Raw genomic sequence first — 23,631 nt, forward strand, 5'->3', positions numbered from 1 at the left:
ATTTAGCCATTTTCTTAGCTTTTGCCATCATGGCACTTTGAAAATTTTCTTTGTAATTGCTGCAATGACCTTGGCGATCACAGATGCATGCTACCTGCTCAAGTTTATTCTTGGAAGTGGTATTACCAAATTAAAGGTTCTCAATATTTCCTGGGGTACTGCAATTTTTAATTGCATATTAAAACTGTTATTACTGAGATCGACATTCCTCTCACCAATTCACAAATACACAGTCACAGACATCTTGAGATCTATAAAACGTCAAGCCGCGTTCATTTCACAAATTCACAAGTTAAACCTAAAGATCTGAACCGAGAAGCCGGACCTAGGGTCTATTTCTCCCCCCCGGATCCACCCCGACTTATTAAGCAGTTAGGCCGACCCTTCCGTGCTCATTCAAGGTAGTGCAGAGCTTTTGTTCCCCCGCCCAGTGGAATCTACCCTGGTCCCAGCCCCTCGTCCAACTCCCGTGGGACGCCACGCAATACGGAGTTCAAGAAGCGCAGAAATCTCCTGACCCCCACTAGTCCACACTAGGTAGCAAGACCGCAGCACCTACGCCACAGGGTCAAATCGGAAACCAGAAAAGGCACCCGATGCCCGTCGCCCAGTCTCGGCCACCAGCGACGCTTTCTTTCCCTGGCGCACGATGCCGGCCTTTCAGCCCAGACTCATCGAGCGAGGATGCCGCGCTGAGAAGCTTCTAAGGCTCAGGGCCTGCAAAGCCCAGCAGCCGGCTGTAGGTGTCCTTAGCAAATGCCAGACCGCGCGCACCGTCCCAGCAAGTCCCGAGCGAGTGTGGGACAGGCAGCAAATCAGTGCCCCCCTGGCCAGGCAGAACTAGTCGAACTTGGAAGTAGAGAGCAGGCGGAGGCCGGCGCTTAACTGTAGCTAAGCAGGCCGGGTCTGGCTTTGGGCCCTGGGCCTTCCAGCCGGGGACTCTGCGCCTGCGCCCGCCTGGCCGCCGCCCGCTCTCCCGGCGCTGCAGCTGTCTGGGCTGCTGCGCGCCGCCTAGGTGTCTGGGCAATCCATGGGCAAGAGCAAGGGCCACGATGACAGATTACGGCGAGGAGCAGCGCAACGAGCTGGAGGCTCTGGAGTCCATCTACCCTGACTCCTTCACAGGTGACTTCCGCGGCCGCAAGCCTGCAGCCGCCCCAAGGTGGAGTGGGACGGGCAGGAGCCGCCGCAGCTCTGGGCCTCCTAGGCTGGGGTGGAGAAGGGGACCGTGAGGCCGCGCGGCCACCTTGCCCTCCACTCTTCTCAAGTTCTTCAGTCACTTACCAGCAACCCAGTGACTTTTTCCCCCTTCTCTGCTTGTCCCTGAAATCTAAAAGTCCGGGTGATGCTGGAAGGTGTCAGGCCTGAAAATTGAGTCGGGGTTACTTTGGTTTCTGTGTAACCTACAGCAACCTGAGATTTATAATACATTAAGAGAAAAGATACTCCAAGTGAGATTCGTTTTTCCACAGCTGCAAGGATGTTAGTTTTCACATTTTCACCTTTATTAAGGTAGAAACTGTTTTTCATACGATGCTGTTTTAGTTTATGGGATTCAGAGTACTGTTCTCAGTTACTCAGATAGGTTTTGAGAGTAGTATAGTCCCTGAAGTCTGTCGGGTTTCTTTTCTTACGAAAAAAAAAAAAAAATCTAGCATTCAGCAGAATGCCTAATGGATAATGTGGCCCAAATTTTCGTTCCGCTATAAATTCATAGGTTGTTAGATTGGAAGGGAGGTTAGACATCATCTAGCCTGGGGATCCTGCTACAAGTCAAGGTCTTGGGGGCTCAGGAAAGCTAAGTGGCTTGCTCTGGACTGTCCGCCAGCGAGTTAGCGGCAGGGCTGGTACTAAGAGTTACGTCCGGAACGCCTGCCTGTTCTTTCACCTTCCAGACATATGGGACTTGGGATTCAGCTCCAGCTGAGATTGGGGAGAGCAGAAGATTACTTGATAGGTTGGGCTAATGTAAAATATTGTAATGAGAAGTTCATTAGGTATAATTTAGAGGATGAGATTTCTCTATTAAGCCATGCTTCGGATGATTATAAAAATGCTACATAACTATATCAATATGGCTCCTCTGAGATTTGAGAAGCGGCCAAATAAAGCCAATATGAGTGAGTAGAAACTAGGTGTGTGCATTTACATTCGCCATCCTTTCCTTTGAGTGTTGCCTATGGTTGATAGTCAGAATTTATTGTGGAAGGTATATTACTTTAACTCATAAACTCCAACCCCTCCCCCTTTCATCGTTTAGCTTAGTTTTCTTGGTTCCACCTTTTGATCACTGCTTGCAATGGTAGCAAATTTTGTTCTGCTTTGCCAACAGGCAGATGTCTCTCAGCTATCCCTGTATAGCTCCAGTCCTGTTCATGTTCTCTCTCACCAGCAGTACATCTGTGCTGTGAGGATGTTAAGGGGATGAGTGAAGAGGGGTTTGAGAGTGTCATTAACTGGGTGAGTGTGTATGGAGTCTGGCTCCCTTCTCTATCCTTGCTTATATGTCTGTGTCTAAAATAGAATATAGGGTCAGTTGTTGGATATATTCTTAATCATGTTTGGTCATTTCCAGAACTTTGGAAACATAATAGATGTAAACACTGTAGGCGGAGTCAAGAAAGCAGGATATGCTATTCTTTTCATTTCTTTGGACATAAGCTATCCCTCACTAAATCCTATGCATATAAGCATTTATAAAACTGATACCTTTTTTTTGGTTTTTAACCCTGAAATAATCTTGTGGGTATTTCAAATTGTACTAGGCCCTGACAGCTCTGGTATAGTTCACTATGTGAAATTCTTATCAGATGCCCAAGTGCTTGAGGATTCTGAGCCAGGGTAATAAAAGACAATTTATGAATCTTTTGATGCATTCAGGTATTCTGCACTATCAGATAAGCCATCTGTCTGTAACTCCTGTCAACAGTTCTACAAGCTTTGCAATAAATAAATTAAAATGAGATGTCTTTATTTATAGTTCTTAGGGAACGTTGCCTTCCTAGTGATCAAGTTCTTTATGAAACCTCTTGGGGAAAAGGCAGAGGATTTTGAAATAAAATGTTTCCATGTCTGATCTTTTAAAATCTTGGAGATTTGCAAGATTTGCTGTTTTAAAGCCTTCTTTTGTATTTATGATTCCATACTTTTGTATTCTCATGCCAGGTTTAAGAAAGAGATCTTGCTTGTGTCAGTTGGCCAAGGAACACTAAATGAGGTTTTGTAACTTCATTTTGAATCACATTTAATTATTAAATTTGGTTAATACTCAATGCTATTGATGAAGGAAATATACTTTTTTTTTTTTAAATGGATGACTGAGTGCCTGACAAAGAAGCATTTGTTAAGTACACGTAACCCCATGTGAATGCTGAAGAGGCACAGTCCAGCCCATAGACGTAGGCACATAGATTTAGCGTAACCTCAGAATTAATTGCTTTGACTATTTGCAAAGTACTTTTGGTCCAGTGTTGCATTTGTTGTGGTTATAACAAATCATAATACAATTTCTTCTTTTTGCCTATTCTGTAGCTTGATTGCACATTGATCCAACCCTCCTAACAACTAGTCTTCCAAAATATAAATGGACTCTCCTGATACCACATTCTCCTTCAGTAGTTCTTCACTTGACAAGGTCCTGCTAAGGTAGTAGAATTTGGTTATTTCAATTTATGTATTGAAATCTCTGGCTGTGGGGAGTTTTATTGAAACAAATTTGTTGGCATCAGGTTAACCAAAAGCCAAGTTTCCTTAATTCTGTTTGCCTTACAAAGAGGAGTACATAATCCTGTATTTCTTTATCAGTACCTCTAAGCAGCAGCCATTCACATTTGACAGTTATAATTGTATCTTGAGATAGGTAAGAAGTCATCTTGTAAAAGCAGTTTGTTCTAAGTCATACTTTTTGAAAGGTCAGACACTCCCTAACAACCAGAGGTGCTTATTTTAATATGGGCTCTCTCATATTTTGTGGAAACTAAAGGTGATTTGTGTATCTCTTAATGTACCTTTTAGCTTCTACCTCTTTATCCCTGTTTTTGACAAATCTTTAATTCTATCAGTTTCACCACCATCTGTCCCCTAACGTCTCTCTGCCCTTCCTCTATGGCCAACGGCTAACTTTCTTCCTTCCTTCCTTTCCTTCCTTCCCTTCCTTCCCTTCCTTCTCTTCCTTCCCTCCTTCCCTCCTTCCTTCCTTCCTTCTCTCCTCTCTTTCTTTCTTTCCCTTTCTTTCTTTTTTTTCTTTCTTTCTTTCTTTCTTTCTTTCTTTCTTTTTCTTTTCTTTTCTTTTTTTTCTTTCTTCTTTTCTTTCTTTTTTCTTTCTCTTTCTTTTCTTTTTCTTTTTTTCCTTTCTTTCTCTCTCTCCTTCCTTCCTTTCTTCCCCTTTCCTTTCCTTACCCTTTCCTTTCCTTCCCCTCTCCTCTCTTCTCCCCTCCTCTCCCCTCCCCTCTCCCCTCTCTCCTCTCCCTCTCCTTTTTGAGACAAGGTCTCACTCTGTCACCCAGGCTGAAGCACAGTGCCCCAGTCAGCTCACTGGAGCCATGGACCTCTGGACTCAAGTGATCTTCCCACCTCAGCCTCCAGAGTAGCTGGGATTACAGGCTCGCAGTACCATGCCTGGCTAATTTTTGCATTTTTTGTATCAGCAGAGGTCTTGCTCTGTTGCCCAGGCTAGTCTTGAACTCTTGGCCTCAAGGAAGTCTCCCACCTCCGACTCCCAAAGGGCTGGGATTATAGGCGTGAGCCACTGCATCTGGCCCAGCTTACTCTTTTTCTCAATTTTTTTCTTTTTTTTTAGAGAGTCTCCCTTTGTCACCCAGGCTAGAGTGCAGTGGTACCATCTTGGGTCACTGCAACTGCCACCTCCCAGGTTCAAGCAATTCTCCTGCCTCACCCTCCCAAGTAGTCGGGATTACAGATATGTGCCACCATGGCTGGCTAATTTTTGTATTTTTAGGAGAGACTGGGGTCTCGCTATGTTCCCAGGCTGGTCTTGAACTCCTGGCCTCAAGTGATCCACCCACTTCAGCCTCCCAAAGTGCTAGGATTGAGTCATCATGTGCTAGCATGAGTCACCATGCCCGGCCCTCAAAAGTATTTTTAATTACTTACAGTGGTGGAAGTCTGGCATCCTTATTGAAGACCAATCTTTCTTCTACTTACCCTAACTCACAGTAATGCATGGTAATGGGATTAGTCTTTTATCAGAACTTAGGAATTATCTATTTCTGTGAATTCAATTAATTAACTTTCCCATCCCTATTTTAGTTACTGCCCAACTTTGAAATATCCCTTTTTCTGTTTTTAAAAAATACTTATTTTAATAAGATTAGATTCAGCTGTGACAGAAAACCCCCAATAACATTGGTTTTTAAAAAGGTAAAAACTTATTTTGCTCTTGCTTATGTGCTCTTGCACATGCAAGAGAGTTGTGGCAGCTCTATTTCAAGAACTCCTCAGGGACCCATCTTCTAATGTAGCTCTCTGTCATCCCTAAGATGTAGTCTTACACTCATGGCCAAGATGGTAACATTCCCTTTCCTGGAAGTAGGATGAATAAAGGAAGGAAGAAGAACAGAGAGAAGTGAGAGAAGGCAAGTTTCTTAAGGAAATTTCCTGGAAACTGTCAGAGGGCATATCTACTTCCATCTTTTTAGTGGGAACTTAGTCATTTGGTGAGGGCTAGCTGGAAATGAAACTGGGAAATGTAGTCTTTATTCTGGGTAGTCAGTATGCTGAGTTAAAAGTGGCATAACTTAAATAAGGGGAGAGTGGATATTGGGGGACTTTTAGCAGTACTTCCCAAAATCTTTTTTCTTTGCTGTACTTGCTTCACGTTTTTTCTCTATAGTGGCAACTTTATGTAGTGTCCTTGGAGAAATCACTTAGCCTCTCCAAGCCTTAGTCTCTGTATCTGTTTAATGAGAAATAATGTGAGTGAAAATACCTTATACCTTATAATTGTAAAACAAACATATGATACTCTTTACTAGAAATACCATCTTAGTTGATTTTTCCACTAATATGGCTTCATAATTTCTTGTCTCTTTCCACTAATGATTTTGATTTCCACTTTTTTTTAGCTGCACATGGGCATTGCCACACCTTGAAAATGCCATCTCTAACATTTTGGCCCCTGAAAATTACTCCTTCCCATAACCTTTGTACACTTTAGTTCTTTTGTTCCCATGCTTTTATTGAACATGCATCTCATGATTTCTCATGGATTGATAGTTCATCAGTTTCTTTCTGGTCTATCTTTCCTCCCTGTTCTATCTGGCTCCCCAGGTCTGGCAGTTCACTGATATTCTTGCTAACATTCCCATATTTTTTGGTTTCCTCATTTACCAGATATTTACTATATGCATTTTTTTAGGATCTCAGCTTGGGGAAACAGACATCAGATACATTTGGGGAGAGGGGATGAGTTGTTTTGGAAAATTTAGGTGTAATGACAAGTTAACAAGTAAATGAGACTAGGGAAAGGGTATTCCAGCCTGGGACGCACATATGCAGAAGCAGGACTCTGAGGGATCAGAATATGTTCAAAGGACAAGTTATTTGGGTATTGTTAGAACATGAAGTGAGAAGTGAGAGTCAGGGAAAATGAGACTTGACCAATAAGCAGGGGCCACATCACAGAGGGCTTTGTCAGGGACTTAGATGTGATCTGACAGGGCAATAGTTCATTGCCCGTTTTATTCCCACACAGACCATATAGTGCATATTGTAGACACTGCCACATCAGACTCAGATTCTAATAGGTGGGGTGACTTCACAAATGAAATAGACTGAGTTATGCGTATTTTTTAGCGTGCTGGCTGTGATTCTACCCCTTTCTCACAATTCATTCCAACACACTGTATATGGATAGGGAACTGCTGCTGTAAGCAGGTAACAATGTGATGAAATCTGCTTGCTAGGAAACTGACAAGAGACAGTGGGCAGGATGGGGTAGAATGAGGAGAATCATTCTTCACCTGCTCTTGAAACTCACTTCCGTTGATTTTCATAACACTGTTACCTCTTGAGTTTGTTACTACTTCCTCTTACTTTGTTCTCCAAATTGAGGATTCCTTACAAAGCTTATGTTGGCTTTTTTTTCTTTGTGTTACATTTCTGATGATCTCATTTAGTCTAATGGCTTTAGCTATCACCTCTGTGTAGATGATCCCAAATTGAATTAAAGCCCAGCTCTCTTTACCACCATTCGCCCATTTCTGATTGCATGTTCAACACTTCTAACTGAAAGTCCTGAAGTGTCATTAAAATATATCATGTCTGATTTTTTTTGTTATTACTCATATTTGTTAGTTGCATCACATGCTCAGCCTGCAGCCTGCCAACTTAAAATATCATCACCACCGTTTTCCGCTATTCCCATTGCTGCCGTCCTAGTTCAGGACCTCATTACCTTTGCCTGGATTATCGCAATAGTGACCTAGTTTCATACTGCCTGTAGTCGTTTCCCTCCTTTCATTTTATGCGCTGTTGTTAGATTTGTCTTCCTATGTTTTGAGAACAATTCTGATCAGATTATTGCTAAAAAAAAGATTGTGTACAACTAAACTTTCAACTATATTTTCACCTAGTTTTCTTCGCTCACATAAAAGTTCAGCAAACGGAATAATTTCTTATTCCGTATATATATCTTTAGCTTTCCCACCATTAGGCCCTTGCTTCCATGGTGCCCTCAAGTGCATTTCCCTTCTCCATCTCTGCTTGCCAGTATGCCACTCATGATTCACAGCCTAGCTCAAATGACTTCCTTGGAATTTCTCAGCTGGAAATATGTTTTCTTTTTAAATGATGCTCTATATAGTTCATTCTGTTTGTTCAGTTACTACCTGATAACCTTGGACAAATTATTTAAAAGCGCTGTATCTCAGTTTCCACATCTGTAAAATTGGGGTGATAGTATATTTAATTATTTTTTATTATTTTTTTTTTGAGACAGAGTCTTGCTCTGTCGCCCAGGCTGGGGTGCAGTGGCCAGATCTCAGCTCACTGCAAGCTCCGCTTCCCGGGTTTGTGCCGTTCTCCTGTCTCAGCCTCCCCTAGTAGCTGGGACTACAGGCGCCCGCCACCTCACCTGGCTAGTTTTTTGTATTTTTTTAGTAGAGCCGGGGTTTCACTGTGTTAGCCAGGATGGTCTCGATCTCCTGACCTCGTGATCCGCCCGTCTCGGCCTCCCAAAGTGCTGGGATTACAAGCTTGAGCCACGGCACCTGGCCACATTTAATTATATTTAAGACATATTTTACATTTAACATCTCTGAAATATGGACTCGTCTTATAATCAGTTACATGTCGGTTTAGTTGGCAGCTTATTTTTCTTTCTTAGTGGTACATAAAGTGTATCTCATACTTGATGGCATTGAAAATTTAGTGAATTATAGTAATAGTATAAATCATGGTCTTGTGCTAGAAGTACAGGATTTTCGTGTATAATGCATAGCATAGCACAAGCACAAAGTGATGCTCAATAAATGTTACCTGTTGTAATTGAGTATTGGTTACGCCTGACCTATAGCTTCAGGGAGTTCTAGAAAGTGGTAATAAGTTGGAATGTCATTGGGCTGATCCCTTATTTCTATAGTTGCAGTGTTTACATTTCATGACTTGCTAAAGTTGGTCATGAAAGGAAATAAGAATGAAATACATCAACTATATTTTACATGTATTTGTTAAAATATAGACGAGGCCAACTATATTATGGCTCTATTATAATAACCTTTCGGTGGGCTGAAACTTTTTTCAGCATGGGCTGGACTCCCCAAGACCTATTAAAATATGAATCTCCTGAGTCTTTTATCTAACAATTTTCTAGTGATCACAGGTGTTCATCATTTCTTAAAGTACCTTAAATTCAATTAAAATGAAGACATCTATCTTGAAAATAATTGGTTTGGGGTTTTTTATTTATCTTTTTTTTTTTTTTTTTTGAGGCAGAATCTTGCTCTGTCGCCCAGGCTGCAGTGCAGTGGCACAATCTTGGCTCAGTGCAGCCTCTGCCTCCCAGGTTCAAGAAATTCTTGTGCCTCAGCCTCTGGAGTAGCTGGGATTACAGGCATGCGCCACCATGCCTGGCTATTTTTTGTTTTTAATATCGATGAGGTTTCACCATGTTGGCCAGGCTGGTCTCGAACTCCTGGCTTCAAGTGATCCGCCCACCTCGGCCTCCCAAAGTGCTGGGATTATAGGCATGAGCCACTGTGCCCAGCCAGAAAATACTGTTGATAGTATATATTTATAATGGCTTTAGAAAGTTCCTAGGTAGGAAAAGTTGAATAGTTTCCATGATTGCTTCTTCAGTGATCTATTGCTCTTTCATTTCTGAAAAAGCCTGCAGAGCTGCTGCCAGCCTTAACAGGTACCAGTGCTTCCTGGACAGCAAATGAGGCATAGGCTTTTCTCATAGGCTTAGCAGCCATTCCTGGTGGCTTGAAGTTTCCTTGTTTACTTTTCAGATGGTTCTGAGTACAAGTTTTCTTCGTTGCTGTTTTTCCTCCTTTCATTTTATTCATTTAGTTCTTTTATTGGGGCAATATTAATTGAGTTTCTAGATACTGCCAGATACTGATCTAGGAGCTCTCATAGAGTTGTTACAGCGTTCTTGTTGAGGAATAGATAATAAACAGAGATTAGTATTAGATAGACAATAGGCTATAAAATGACATACAAAACTTTGTTATTTATATAAATGTTGCTTTACATGTTTCGTCTTGCTGAGTAAATTACGTGCAATCTGATGTTTACATTCATAGTTAATTGATTTATAATTCTGTGAAAGATGGTAGAGGCTTAGTAAGCATGTGTTAAAGAAAGTTTGGTTTTAGAGATGATGTGGTAGAGAATGACAGCAAGAAGACACTAATTTTAACAAATCAGTATTTACTGTTTGTTAGGGAGATTCTGAGTTATATCTCACAATACCTAAGTATAAAAATCAGTGAAACATGAATATCAGTGGGTAGTTTCAGGTGGGAAACATGAAACTTTGCCATTATGTTTGGGATTTTTTTAAGAATGTAATTTTCCATGTATAGGTGGAGATTTTAAAATAAAAGGTAAACTACTTAATTATTTTAGTTGACTTGGTAAAACATATATATTTTATATATAAAAATATATAAAAAATATATATTATATATAAATATATTAAAAATATTATATATTATTATATATAATATAGTTATATTATATTAAAATAATATAACTATAAAATAGTTATTTCTTTCCAGATTAAAGACAACCCTGCATTTAAATAGAAAGTTGACGGTAATTTTATCATTTCAGTGTTCTGTTTAGTCTGTATTTGTGGAAATGGAAATATAGCCTAGGGACCAGTTTCCAGGACTGATAATTTGCTAATAAGGAAAAGCATCTGCCTTAGAAGGCATTTCAATAACTTCTGTGTGTATTTTCTTGCAGTATTATCAGAAAATCCACCCAGCTTCACCATTACTGTGACATCTGAGGCTGGAGAAAATGATGAAAGTAAGTCTCATAAAAAATACTTGTGGTTTTTCTAAGCTTCTCAGGAATTTCACTCATTCTGTAGGCATTATGCTGGATATTGCCAGTGTGGAGGTGCTAAGGGGCTGTTACGAATCTACTATGAATGTTGTATATTTCTAGTCAGAATTTACTGTGTGAACATGATTTCTAGGGAAATAGAGAGGAAATTAATGAAATATAGTCTGGCACAATAAGCTTAGTTTTTAAAAGTGAAATAGTAATATTAATAATATAGCAGATGGAGAAAAGGTAGGAGACTTTTGTTTTGTTCAAAGCAATACTTTGCGTGCAAACATATTTCAGTGGTTGTGTGGTTCCTTTATTTTTTCATGGCTGTTCTTCTCTGAACATTTAGATTGTTCACTGGACATTTGCTGTTATAAATGGGGCTAGATATACACCTATCTGCAAGTTTCTGTCTCTTTCTTTTGAAATGATATAATTATAAAAACCAATAAATTAATATTAAATTAAATTTGGAGTTGTTTGGGGGAATGGTATCTGAAGTTTATTTCTATTTTTAGTCACATTAGTTGATAATTTGATAAAAAGGTTATGTAAATTGAAACTAACAACCCTACACATTTTTCCCCCCTTTGAAGCTAGAAACCTAAATTCTGCCAGGAGCAGTCGTTAATAGCCAACTTTTATGGTATTGCTTGATAACTCCAAATCTATTTAGTGTACTTGAAAATGAGGTTTGCATTCACACGTTATTGAAATCTGAATTAAAAGGATATTGAATACATTTATTTACTACCAAATTGATAACCAATATGCTTTTGCAGATTGGTATCTAAAAAATTTTCTATAATGCTGTAAAGCATGAAGTAAGTACTATACTGACTGCTCTTCAAACCATTTAAAATTTTCCTTTGTAAATAAGCCAGTGGCATGATTTGGGCTTCATATGATGCCACTGTAGGTTCCAGAATGGTGCGGTGATGCTCACGGGTAAATAATCCAAATAAAATTTTCTTTAAGATTATGCTGAAATGGAAAACTAAAATATAAAAATGTCTTGTGAGAGCTCCCATATTCTGAGTAATAGCTTTATTAGGAGCTAGTAATAGCTCTATAAAATAAGTATACTCAGTGCATTATCCTCCATACTTTCAAAATTATTTCTTTGAAACTAAATCCTGCATTGTACTTTTTTTCCCGAAAACTCCTTTTTAGTGAACAAACTAGTAGGAAAGTGGGCAAAGGGCATTGATGTACAATTTCTAAAGGTAGCATTAAAAGAACAATCTCACAGGTAATTAAAAATGCAAGCTGAAATAATATATCCAGTAAATTATTAGTATTGGCAGATAGCATTATGCTCTTTGGAATACGAATCAATACACATGTTCAGGAGAACTATTGGACTCATGAAGCAGGAGACTTTGAAAATGTTCATATTCTTTGATACAATGACTACTGTATTTATGGATATCTATTCTAAGCACAGTATCATAATACAAAATAATACATACAAGGATGTTTGTAATATCATTGTTTCTTTCTTAACTAATAAACAGTGACATAAAGTGGAAATATGATGGTATTGCATAAAGACTTGGAAGTATTCTCATTTTTGAGATTTTATATTTATATATGAATATGTACATTTTAAGCAAAATTTCATCCATCTATAAATAAAATTTTGTCTAAAATGTAGATAAAAAAATGTAGTTTTATGAAATATTTTTAAGATACTTAAAATATACCAAAATGGACATAGCGATTTCTTCCTGATAATGGGATTATTTGTGATTTTATTTTTCCCTTATTTTATTCCTAACTTTTCTCTACTGAATGTCTTTTACTTACACTAGAATCAGTAAATGTTACTTAAAAAAAAAAACTTAGTTTTTTAAATGGTTAAATGCATTTTAATATACCTGCATGGTGAAAATTAATTTTTAACTATGTACACTAAGTGTTAAAGAATATTCTCAGGATATAATGCACGTGAAACAAATCAAGTATAAAATTCTGTTGATAGAAAAGAGGAAGAAACTAATTTGCCACAATGATAAACTTTATTTTTTAAATTTACTTTTTAATTTTTTGGTGAGAACGTTTAATATCTAATCTCTTGGCAATTTTTAAGTATACAGTACATTATTGTTAGCTGTAATAATAATGCACTACAGTAGACCTGAAGTTACTCATCTTGTCTTAAACCTTTTATCCTATAACTAGTATCTCCCCATCCCTGATATCAGTTATAAAATATCTTCTTTCATGTATGATTTTATTTATTTTAGTCCTCTCCCTTTTTTCTAGTCTAGCTGTTTTGTTAGACTTTTTCTATTGTTTTTCTAATGTATTTCGTTTATTTCTGTTCTGATTTTTATTATTTTCTTCCTTGTGCTGATTTCATGCCATTTTTTCTTTTTCTAGTTCTTTGAGGGGCATGTTAAATTGTTTCTTCAGAACTTTATTTTTATTTGATGTAGGCATTTATTGCTATTAACTTTCCTCTTAGAATAGCTTTTGCTTCAGCCCATAAGTTTTGGTATGATGTGTTTCCATTTTCTTTTTTTTTTTAATTTTTAAAATTTTAAATATTTTTTAGAGACAAGGGTCCCACTCTGTTGCCCAGGCTAGAGTGCCATGGTGCTCTGTTAGCTCCCTGCAGCCTCCAACTCCTGAGCTCAAGCAGTTCTTCCACCTTCAGCCTCCCAAATAGCAAGAACTACAGGCACATGCTACCATTCCCAGCTCAATTTTTTAATTTTTTGTAGGCACGAGGTCTCACTCTCTTGCCCAGGCTGGTCTTGAACTTCTGACTTGCAATCATCCTTCTACTTTGACTGTCCAAAGTACTGAGATTACAGGCATGAACCCCAGCGCCTGGCCATGTTCCATTTTCCTTTGTCTCAAGATATTTTTAAAATTCCCTTTAAATTTCTTCTTTAATGCATTGATTGTTTAAAGTCTGGGAGGTAATAGGAATGGTGAGATGTTGGCCAAAGTGTACAAAGGTTCAGTTATGCAAGATGAGTAAGTTTGGGGATCTAATGTACAACATATGACTGTAATTAATTATAGATAATACTGTATTGTATACTTGAAGTTTACTAAAAGAGGTGATCTTAAGTGTTCTCACCACATACACACACACACAAATCATAATCATGTGAGGTGATGTTAATTAGCTTGGTTCTGATAATCATTTCACAATATATATGTATATCAAAACATCATATTGTACACCTTAAATATATGCAATTTTTATTTGTTGAGTATACCTCAAGAAAGCTGGGGAAGAAATAAAATGAAAAAAAAAAATCTTGTTGCAGCAATAAAACTAAAAATGTGCTAATAAAAGAAGAAAGGAAAATGCCAGAAGATACTGTTTCTTACTGACGTCTAACACATAATCTTTTGCAATTTTTGGTTCATAAAATTCCTTGTTAATATCATAACATGAAAAATAAAATATCAAACCTGCAAATTTTAAGGTGCTTTTTTTCCCCGTCCATGAAGAGCAGTATAAATTTGTATTGCTTCATCAAAATCAGTAGGTTTTAATAATATAAAATGTGAGTTACACAAAAGATGGCACTCTGGGAAAAAGATCATTGTAATAAAAAGTCTTAACAGAAAATGTTTCGTACTACTCCTTAGTCGCAGACTGCCTGGTGGAATTGAGAACTCAGTGGCCTGCGCTGCAGAGAGGCACCTTGCACTGACATGCCCATAGGAGTTTTACTTCCGTACAAGTGTGAGATCCGTAAATTGACACAGTCTTAAAGAGTGAGTGAGAATATCTAGATGACTTAGGTTAAAAGTTTCCCATACAACCTTTTATACTGTCGAGGTCAAAACGGTGCCATCCAGCCACTAATTAGCCCTGCTGACATTGTGTGGATTTAAATATAGATTCCAGGGCTACAGCCAGATCTTCTGCAGGTAGGAACTGGCTCTGGTAGAGGCTGAAAATCAGCATACGGTAGTAGTTTTTAAAAATGTGTTGTATTCAGTGCCTTTTGTTTATCTTAGGAAAGGTTTTTAATGAGTGGTGTTTATTCATCCTCTTTCTCAGACATGCAGTCTGGTAAAATACCAGTAAGTGGTAAATGTGCTTCATGTGTAAGTGTGATTTTTGGTAATTCCATGATTTGTTTCACTTATCTCTTTGTGGTATGTGTTGTTTACATTAGTGATTATCCATCTGGCCTCTTACCTTTTTCTTCATAGGAAAATCTGTTGTGCTACTTTTTACTGATTCAACAAAGGTATCTACCTGTATATTTTTAAGGTATTCACATCAAACTCTTATCTTATGTCTTAGCTGTCCAGACTACCCTCAAGTTTACATACAGTGAAAAATACCCAGATGAAGCTCCCCTTTATGAAATATTCTCCCAGGAAAACCTAGAAGATAATGATGTCTCAGACATTTTAAAATTACTAGCATTACAGGTAAGGAAATAATAATTTTATGTTTTGTAGCAGCATTTGTTGGCCTTAAATATTACATATTAATTTCAAGAGTTAGAAAATGCTATTGTGTAAATAGTACATTGACCAAGCAGAATTCATGATACATAATCACAGAGCATCTTTATTTTTGTTTCCTACTGTCCCTTTAAAATTTGAGTAATAGAGTTTGTCCCAGTGCCCCTGCTTGAAACTCAGTCAGCCCCATGGCTTTTTCGCTCATATCATGAGTGATAAAAAGTCCAATGGGTACTTTAAGTTGTAAACAGTGTTTTGATTTGGTTTTTAGAATGCCTAGTCCCATATGTAGCTACAATTTTCAACTTTTTTAAAAAATTAAAACTTCTTCCCTCTCTGACTTGTTACACGCTAGTTGCCTATAGTCTGAGAGAAGTACTAGCGATTGATTTTTTTCTCCCATCTCTCCTCCTCCCGAAGCTTACAAACAATAGTAATGGCTTATGACCCCTTTATGAGGGGAGGCTTGTGTGGAAATAAAAATGGATATTAAAAAACGTTTTACTGGATTAATTTTATTGTGGGATAGGCTACCCATAATCTGGGCTTGGCAGGTATTTAAAATATACTCATGCTTGGGTAGAGTTTTCATGGGGCTCTTCAGAGTAGAGAGTAGGGAGGGGGGTAAAATTCTTATACCACTATCTTAAAGTCAGAAGTTCTACCTTTATTTGTTTAAGAAGAATTGACAGAAAACATATCTCCACCTTAGACATGACTTACGTATTCTAAAGACCAGTGGTCACCAAAATGTTGATGTTATAAAAATATCTGGAGCTGTTGTACAATGAGGAGTGAAAGAAGATGTATCAGATAGGAATTTTTGCTGATCTTGGGCCCTATTCATCTTGTGACCTAGCATAAAGTTATGCTAATTTTAACATCTTTTTTTTAATATTTTTATTTTTTTGGAGACAGAGTCTTGCTCTGTCACCCAGGCTGCAGGGCAGTGACATGATCATGGCTCATGCAGCCTTGAACTTCTGGGCTCAAGTGATCCTTTTGCCTCAGCCTACCAAAGTGCGGGGATTACAGGCATGAATCACCTTGCCCAGCTCTTCAAACATCTTCTAAAACATTGCAGAGAACCTGGGATGGTTATGCTATATTCAGTCAGTCACACCTTAATGTAAATTATATAGTCTAAGTGAATTTTTCCATGTTTTTAATATTTTGTTTGTACTCAAACTGTCTCTTTTCAAAAAGGCTGTTTTGATTTCTTTGACACCTTCCTGAGCCTCAGGTGTGTTCAGGGAATATTTGTCCTTTGTTTTCCAGAAAATAATTGTTATAATTTTCCGGTATCAAAATAATAAATTCATATTACAGAAACTCAGAAGATACAAAAAATCATGAAGAAGAAGAAAATAAATATTATTATTAATTGTACCCACCATGTATAATTAATTGTCTATTAACATTTTGGTGTGATCTAGTGTGAGACTTTTTTTCCTTATGCTTATATACATAGTCCCCCTCTCCCATCCAAGTTAGATCATTTTATGTGTAATGTTTTATAACATCCTCTTTTTCACATAATGTATGTGAGCATCTTTTCAGTTAAACATATATGAGTCATTATGTTTGGTTATTGTATAGAATCTCATTGTATGTATATGTAATTACTCTTTTTCTAAAACAATTTACAGTTGTCTCTCATTTTTGCCTGATATATAATTAACACATAATTAAGAATTAGTATATAATTCTTTCAGCATTCTTATGTATCACTACTTGTAAGTCCCTAGAGCAGGTTCTCTTTTGTACTCCTAGTGCCTGGCACATAATAGACACTCAAATGTTTGTTGAATAAATGAAAAGAAAGAATTGCTGATGAGTATACTAGTTCAGTGTTTCCTGGAAGTAGGATTGCTGGATTAAAGGGAATGCATACTTAATAATTTCATACATACTGCTAACTTGGCCTTCAAAATGGTTGTGCCAATTTATGATCTCACTGTAGTCATTGTGGTATCTGTTTTCCCACATCTGCTAATACCAGATATTTTCATTTGGACATAAAATGATGACAAGGTGAAAATGGAATGTAATTATAATTTGCATTTAAAAAATACTAGTGATGTGAAACTAGTATGACTTCTGAGTTGTCCAGTTTCCATGTGAATGATTATTTTTTTGCTTTTCTATTGGAATACTTAACTTTTCTAAGAGATATCCTACTTTTATTGGATATGAAAGTTTTGTTATTGAAATGTGTCAAGCATTAGGTTGAGTGAACAAGAAAGACACCATCCCTGGTCTCATTGAATTTTTTTTTTCTCTAGTGAGCAGTGTGGATTAGCAAATTGGAAACCATTCTGTATGAAAAATGCTATGATGGAATCTTATGAAATATAAGATTATATGGGTTGACATACACAAAGTTCTGGAGAAGCTTCCAGGAGTAGCTGAGAGCTGTAGGAAGAGTTGGCCAGGAAATAGAGTAGAAGAATTTCAGGGTAGACGAACAAACTTGTTAAAGGATATTGAGGTGAGAGAGAGCAAGTGATTGATTATTTCTCCTAGAACTTCTAGTCACACAAAATTTATTGAACTTAGGATTTGAAGTTAGTGGTGATAAGTGGCGTAACTAAAGAGGCTACTGTCTTCTTTGAAGGGTCTTCTAAACTGTTCACAAAATATGGATTTGGTCCTGATTGGTTTGCAAAGCTATGAAGGGGTTTTAAGCAAGAGACTGACTAGATCAGTTTTGTGGTGCTTCAGTTTATAAATTGATTAGTTCTCTCTGTGACTCTCTCTGTCTCTCTCTCTCTCTCTCTGTGTGTGTGTGTGTGTGTGTGTGTGTGTGTGTGTGTGTGTTTACGTATGTATGTATTGAGTGGTCAGGGGAGGTTGATGTTAGGTTTTAAGATCATAGCTTTTAAGAAGACCAGTTAGGAGTTTCTTGTATTCCAAGCTGAAAATGTTGGTACTCCAGGCTAGGCTTGTAACAGTGTTGATGGACAGACTTAAATGACTTTTAAGAATAGATCAGTAGCAGTGATGGAGCTTATGATGGGATGGGGATGTTCAGGCTGGGTGGGTGGTTGTGTGATTTGCGGAGATTGATCATCCAGGAATAAGTTTTGAGGAGAAGATGATGGTTTTGTGTTGAGATGACGGTGGGACATCAAGTCACTGCCCCAAAATAGTCAGTTTTAATATGGGTTTGTCACTCAGGAGAAGTTTGTTTAGTCATAGATATAGGATGGTTAGCATAGAAACACCACAGAGAAGCCCCAATGAATTGCATTGTAGGAGCTAGCTTGAAGCCTAGTACTTAGAGGGCCCAGGAGATGCAATACCTATTCAGATACTGCTGAGGCCAGCCCTGTCAAAGAAATGTTTAGTAATCTCTGCTTCTAGCACTGAGATTCTGGCTAGTATATTTTGAAATTATTTTTGTCTTCTTCATTGGAACCCTATCTTGTTACTTTTTTCTGCCTTCAAATGACCAACTTCCTAATAGCCTTTTGAGTTATATCCTTTTCATGAGTTTGAGATGCTTTTATATTTGGTTTTAAACCATTTCAAATCTATAGAAAAAAAGGTTGATATAGATAAACTACAGTATTTCTTACATTCTTTATTATTCTATTATTTTAGAAATCACTCTGGCCTCAAAATGCAGTTCATTGTCACGGCTCTTAAAATAGAAAGATCTAAAATACTGAAAACATGCTGGAGAAAGGATGTTGCTAGTTACTAGATGAAACAGTTTTCTGATTTTTACCTATATGATTATTAAACAGAATTTGCTGAAATACAGTATCTGTTTCAGGTTGGATATGGCACATTTACATGACTTTTCAAATAAGATATTATTATTTATATATATGCTCACTTAAATGATCTTTTATTGAACTGTATGAACATAGGGTATAACCAAATTAGTAATCATTATAAATGTATAGACTTTTATTTTTCTGAGAGTTTATTCCTCATCACGTTTTTGCGTTACATAGGCTGAAGAAAATCTTGGTATGGTGATGATTTTTACTCTAGTGACAGCTGTGCAAGAAAAATTGAATGAAATAGTAGATCAGATAAAAACTAGAAGAGAAGAAGAAAAGAAACAAAAAGAAAAAGAAGCAGAAGAAGCTGAAAAGGTATATTTAAAAGCCTTGTTTTCTTTTATTATTTCTTAAATCAGTTTTTGGTTGCTTGGTTGGGTTTTGAGGGTTTTTTTGATCAATAGCAGCATTTTTTTTTTTTTTTTGGAAATCACAAAAATAAATAAAAGTAAATTTTAGTAAAGTTTTACTAAGAGTAAAATTGTAGAAGTCCTTCATTTGGTTGGTGGCATAGCGTGAGTAATGAATGATAATCAGTAAAAGTTAGTAAAACTCATGCAGATAAGACCAAGAAGTATAAAGATTTCACCTATGATATAGAGCCAGTGGTGTCCAATATTTTGGCTTCCCGGAGCCACATTGGAAGAAGCATTGTCTTGGGCCATTCATAAAATACACTAACAATAGCTGATGAGCTAAAAAAAAAATTGCAGAAAAAAACATGTTTTAAGACAGTTTACGAATTTGTGTTGTGCCACATTCAAAGCTGTCCTGGACTGCATGTGGCTCTCTGGCTATGGGTTGGACAAGCTTGGTATAGAGTTTAGAATTATAAATCCCCTATACTACAGTGAATTAAATAGTTACTAAATGTAAAGAAACCCTCATATTTTGAAATAAAGTGACAAAGCAATGATTTAGTATTAGAAATTGATGTGTATTCAAAACATGTCATTATTGACAGTGTAATAGTTCGTTTTCATGCTGCTGATAAAGACATACCCAAAACTGGGAACAAAAAGAAGTTTAATTGGACTTACAGTTCCACATGGCTGGGGAGGCCTCAGAATCATGGTGGGAGGTGAAAGGCACTTCTTACATGGCGGTGGCAAGAGAAAAATGAGGAAGAAACAAAAGCAGAAACCCCTGATAAACCCATCAGATCTCATGAGATTTATTCACTATCATAAGAATAGCACAGGAAAGACAGGCCCCCATGATTCAGTTACCTCCCCCTGGGTCCCTCGTACAACACATGGAAATTCTGGGAGATAAATTCAAGTTGAGATTTGGGTGGGGACACAGCCAAACCATATCAGACAGCAACAACTTTTCTTCTTAACAATGAATAGCTATGGTGGTAAATACAGTGAATACATTGCATATTATCTTTGTTTTTTGTAATAAGTAAAAAAAAAAAAGGACTACTCCAAAGTATGTTGCCAAAACCAGTGAGAGTAGCCAGTGCAGGCAGAAATCAGTTTAAATATTTCAAAAATTCAAACATTAATTTTTCTGTTTTTCTTATAAGGGGTTATGTTTATTTATTTAGAAGATACTATTAGGATTTATTTGTTAAACTGCTGTTTCATTAATCTGGTGACTTTTTTTTTTTTTAATTTTCTAAGCAATTATTCCATGGTACTCCAGTTACAATTGAGAATTTCTTAAATTGGAAGGCCAAGTTTGATGCAGAACTCTTGGAAATTAAAAAGAAAAGGATGAAAGAAGAAGAACAAGCAGGAAAAAATAAATTAAGTGGTATGATTCCCCTGCCATTCCTGTTCTTCCTAAACCCTCCTGTATCATTTTTTACATAGCAAGAGGATCATTTGGTCAGATTTCTGTAAGAAAATAATATACATAGGCATCTAGGACAAAAAGAGAAAACATATCTACCAGATGATATTTCTCTACTCATAATTTGTAATTAATTTGTATGGCTTATCTTTGATATAAGTGTTATAATTGCTAGATCCTATGATAGAAGGACATTCAGGATCATGTCTTAGAAGTAGTAGAGTCAAACCCATTTGTTTTTCTAGTACCCTAAGGCAGACTGAGTTTTCACTTGCTCCATTTTAATGCAGATACGTTTCATATGCCACTCAGCTACTGAATACATTCAGAAATGTATTGAAATTCACAGAAAAAAGAGGTTTTCAAACTTGCTTTCTAAGTGTCGTAGTGAAAATGGAGAAAAACTATGCCATTTGAATTAAACATACTTTTTTTTTTTAAGGGAAACAACTATTTGAAACGGATCATAATCTTGACACATCTGATATCCAGTTCTTGGAGGATGGTAAGATAATATTAGAATTCCACATGTAGGATGGGCACAGTAGCTCAAACCTGTAATCCCAGCATTTTGGAGAGCCAAGGCAGGAGGATTGCTTGAGCCCAGGAGTTTGAGACCAGACTGGGCAACATAGTGAAACCCTGACTCTATTAAAAAAATAATAATAATAATAATTCCACATATATATAATGTAGTCTCTTTAATTTTGAACCATGAAAATCAAACTGAACTTTATTTATTGTACATTTTTTCCTCCCAAGGCTGTTAAAAAATACATTTTGGAGAATAAATTCTAGTGGTTGACCAATTTATACAGTTGAAATGAATGTTGTAATTCTATAGCAACATTATTTTAAATTTTTTGATAACTTAAGCAATATCAAAGATAGAAATAGATAAACAATGATGATCACACTATCCTCACAACTAGTAAACCAGGTTATTGTGACTCAGGTGACCTGTTTTCTTCAAATTTCTAGTATCACAGATCTGTGAAAACTATTCCATGGTCTGTCATGGAGCTTGTAAAAACCTGATGTTTAACGTCTAGCATTCCCTCTCACCAGCCTTTCATATGACTCTTAATGTATTTGGAGCATCTAGTCCCTTGTGCTTTTCTCCTACCACCTATCCTCTTCTCTTCCATCTATCCATCATCCATTCATTCAGAAATATTTATTGCACTGTCCTGGCCACCGAGGATGCAGCAGAGTACAGTATGGGCCAGTTCTCTCCCCTTGGGAGCTTATGGCCTACATGTGTTTTCTTAAACTGGGCTCCATACTCAGTCACACCTCTGATAGCACTCTAGAGTTCTGTACTTCATTAACCTTTTGTTGTGTCTGTCTTGCCAGTTGGGAATCCTTTAGCTTCTGGCCTTTCAGCCTTGTTCTGAATTACCTGCTGAAGAAGGTTAAGAGGCAGTATTGATACAGCTTACTGCTAAATGCTTTCTAATCTAAGCTAGGCCTTTACTGACAGGCAACATTTTAAAGTTTTTGATACCTTTTCCTTTTCTGATTTAAATGTTTTGTCATTTTTACCTGGATTTTTGTGGTAGCTTCTTAAATTATTTCCCTAAATCTCTTCCTCCTTCTAGTGCCATTATCTATTCTATAGTCACTCCCTGTGAGATGGTATTTCTAAAACCCACATTTAATCATAAAATTTCTCTCCTTAAAATCCTTTGATGGTTTCCACTGCTTATAGGGAGAGAATGACCTACACAGTCTTTCTCAGTCTGGCCTTCATCTATGTTACTTTCAGGTGTTTTTTCTCAGGAATTTCATCTTCCAGTTAGAATTATTCAAGGTCTTATATTTTCTCTCTCCCTTTGCATATACTTCTACCTAAAATTGCTTCCTCCTGGCTCCTTTTCTTCTTGGTGCATTCAAATTTATCATGAAGATATTTCAGACTTCATTTACTCCATGATGCCTTTGCTATGTCTCCTAGACAGAGCCGGTTATTCTTTGGCCAGGACTTAATTGTATTATCTACTTCAGACACACTGAAGAGTGAAGATGTTTAATGCAGAGCCTGGGTATTGTTTCCTATAGGCTTTAGACATTGTAACTGAAGGCATACCATTGGTTAAAAGGGGAACTGGGTGAGAATGAAGATCAAATCAAATCAATTAATTAACAAGTATGGCTGAGCTTTAACAATGCTTATCTGCCACTACTGGAAGACGTAACTCCTCATACAGGTCCCATGGTCAGTGATAATTTTCTATAACCATGAGAACATATCATCCTTGTCTTCAACTTATAACATGCTACATTATAAATTCTAGTAAGCTCTTTTTAATAACTGGATTTTTAGATTATGAACTGGAAACATGAAGTTGCTCTTAAAATTTCAGAGTCTCTACTGACCAATACAAATCACTTTTGGTATGATATGTAGTAATTATAGTTTGGGATTTCATCACTCCTACCTCACATGCATATTTAGAGATTTCGGTTTGGTAGTGCCAATGAGTTGTATCTTTTATTTCTGAGTATAAGACTAAAGGTGATTTTTTTTTTTTCCAGCTGGAAACAACGTGGAGGTAGATGAGTCTTTGTTCCAAGAAATGGATGACTTGGAGCTGGAGGATGATGAAGATGATCCAGACTATAATCCTGCTGACCCAGAGAGTGACTCAGCTGACTAATGAACTGTCCCCATCTGCAGAGAGGCTTGACTGCCACAGCATCTGTGGCTATGCTCAGAGGGTTTTGTTTTCCTTTCTTTTTTTCTAAGAAAAAATTATTTTCAGGAGAATATTCTTCTGATAGCTTTCATCATTGAACTTAATAAACTGACCTTAAAATTTCAAATATAAAATGTTCAAGGCTTCTTACTGGTGAGCACAAGGTTACATATTTAAAATCACCTAATATTGAGAGAGAACCTGCCTATAACACCAAGACTTGAAGGTAGGCTGGTGCTGTGCACATGAGCGAGTTTATACACAGGAAACTGGAGTAACTTGGAATTTCTGTGCTGGAGACTGTGGCTACTTCTGGTTTTCAAGCATTGTCTTTTATATGAAGTGTGAGAAAACTGAGGTGA

General features: G+C 37.1%; 1 protein-coding gene across 3 annotated transcripts; it reads left to right on the forward strand.

The window, feature by feature from the left end:
- Window positions 1–909: 909 nt before the first annotated feature.
- On the forward strand, window positions 910–23,403 carry RWDD1 (RWD domain containing 1). 3 transcript variants are annotated; one of them, XM_015137313.3, is made up of 9 exons: window positions 974–1,125; window positions 2,333–2,460; window positions 3,532–3,645; window positions 10,435–10,500; window positions 14,810–14,940; window positions 18,942–19,085; window positions 20,399–20,531; window positions 21,013–21,075; window positions 23,109–23,403. In XM_015137313.3, exons 6-9 carry the CDS (start codon window positions 18,960–18,962, stop codon window positions 23,228–23,230), a joined length of 444 nt encoding a protein of 147 aa, XP_014992799.1. In that variant the 5' UTR covers window positions 974–1,125; window positions 2,333–2,460; window positions 3,532–3,645; window positions 10,435–10,500; window positions 14,810–14,940; window positions 18,942–18,959; the 3' UTR covers window positions 23,231–23,403.
- Window positions 23,404–23,631: the final 228 nt, after the last annotated feature.

Source organism: Macaca mulatta, chromosome 4 (assembly GCF_049350105.2).
Source record: "Macaca mulatta isolate MMU2019108-1 chromosome 4, T2T-MMU8v2.0, whole genome shotgun sequence".
Taxonomy (NCBI): Eukaryota; Metazoa; Chordata; class Mammalia; order Primates; family Cercopithecidae; genus Macaca; species Macaca mulatta.

Excerpts from the sequence above, each read along its gene's own strand:
- RWDD1 (XM_015137313.3), top strand. The coding sequence starts at position 18,960 with ATGGTGATGATTTTTACTCTAGTGACAGCTGTGCAAGAAAAATTGAAT. Across the intron at positions 19,086-20,398 it reads AAGCAGAAGAAGCTGAAAAG|CAATTATTCCATGGTACTCC; the intron begins GTATATTTAAAA and ends TAATTTTCTAAG. Across the intron at positions 21,076-23,108 it reads TATCCAGTTCTTGGAGGATG|CTGGAAACAACGTGGAGGTA; the intron begins GTAAGATAATAT and ends TTTTTTTTCCAG.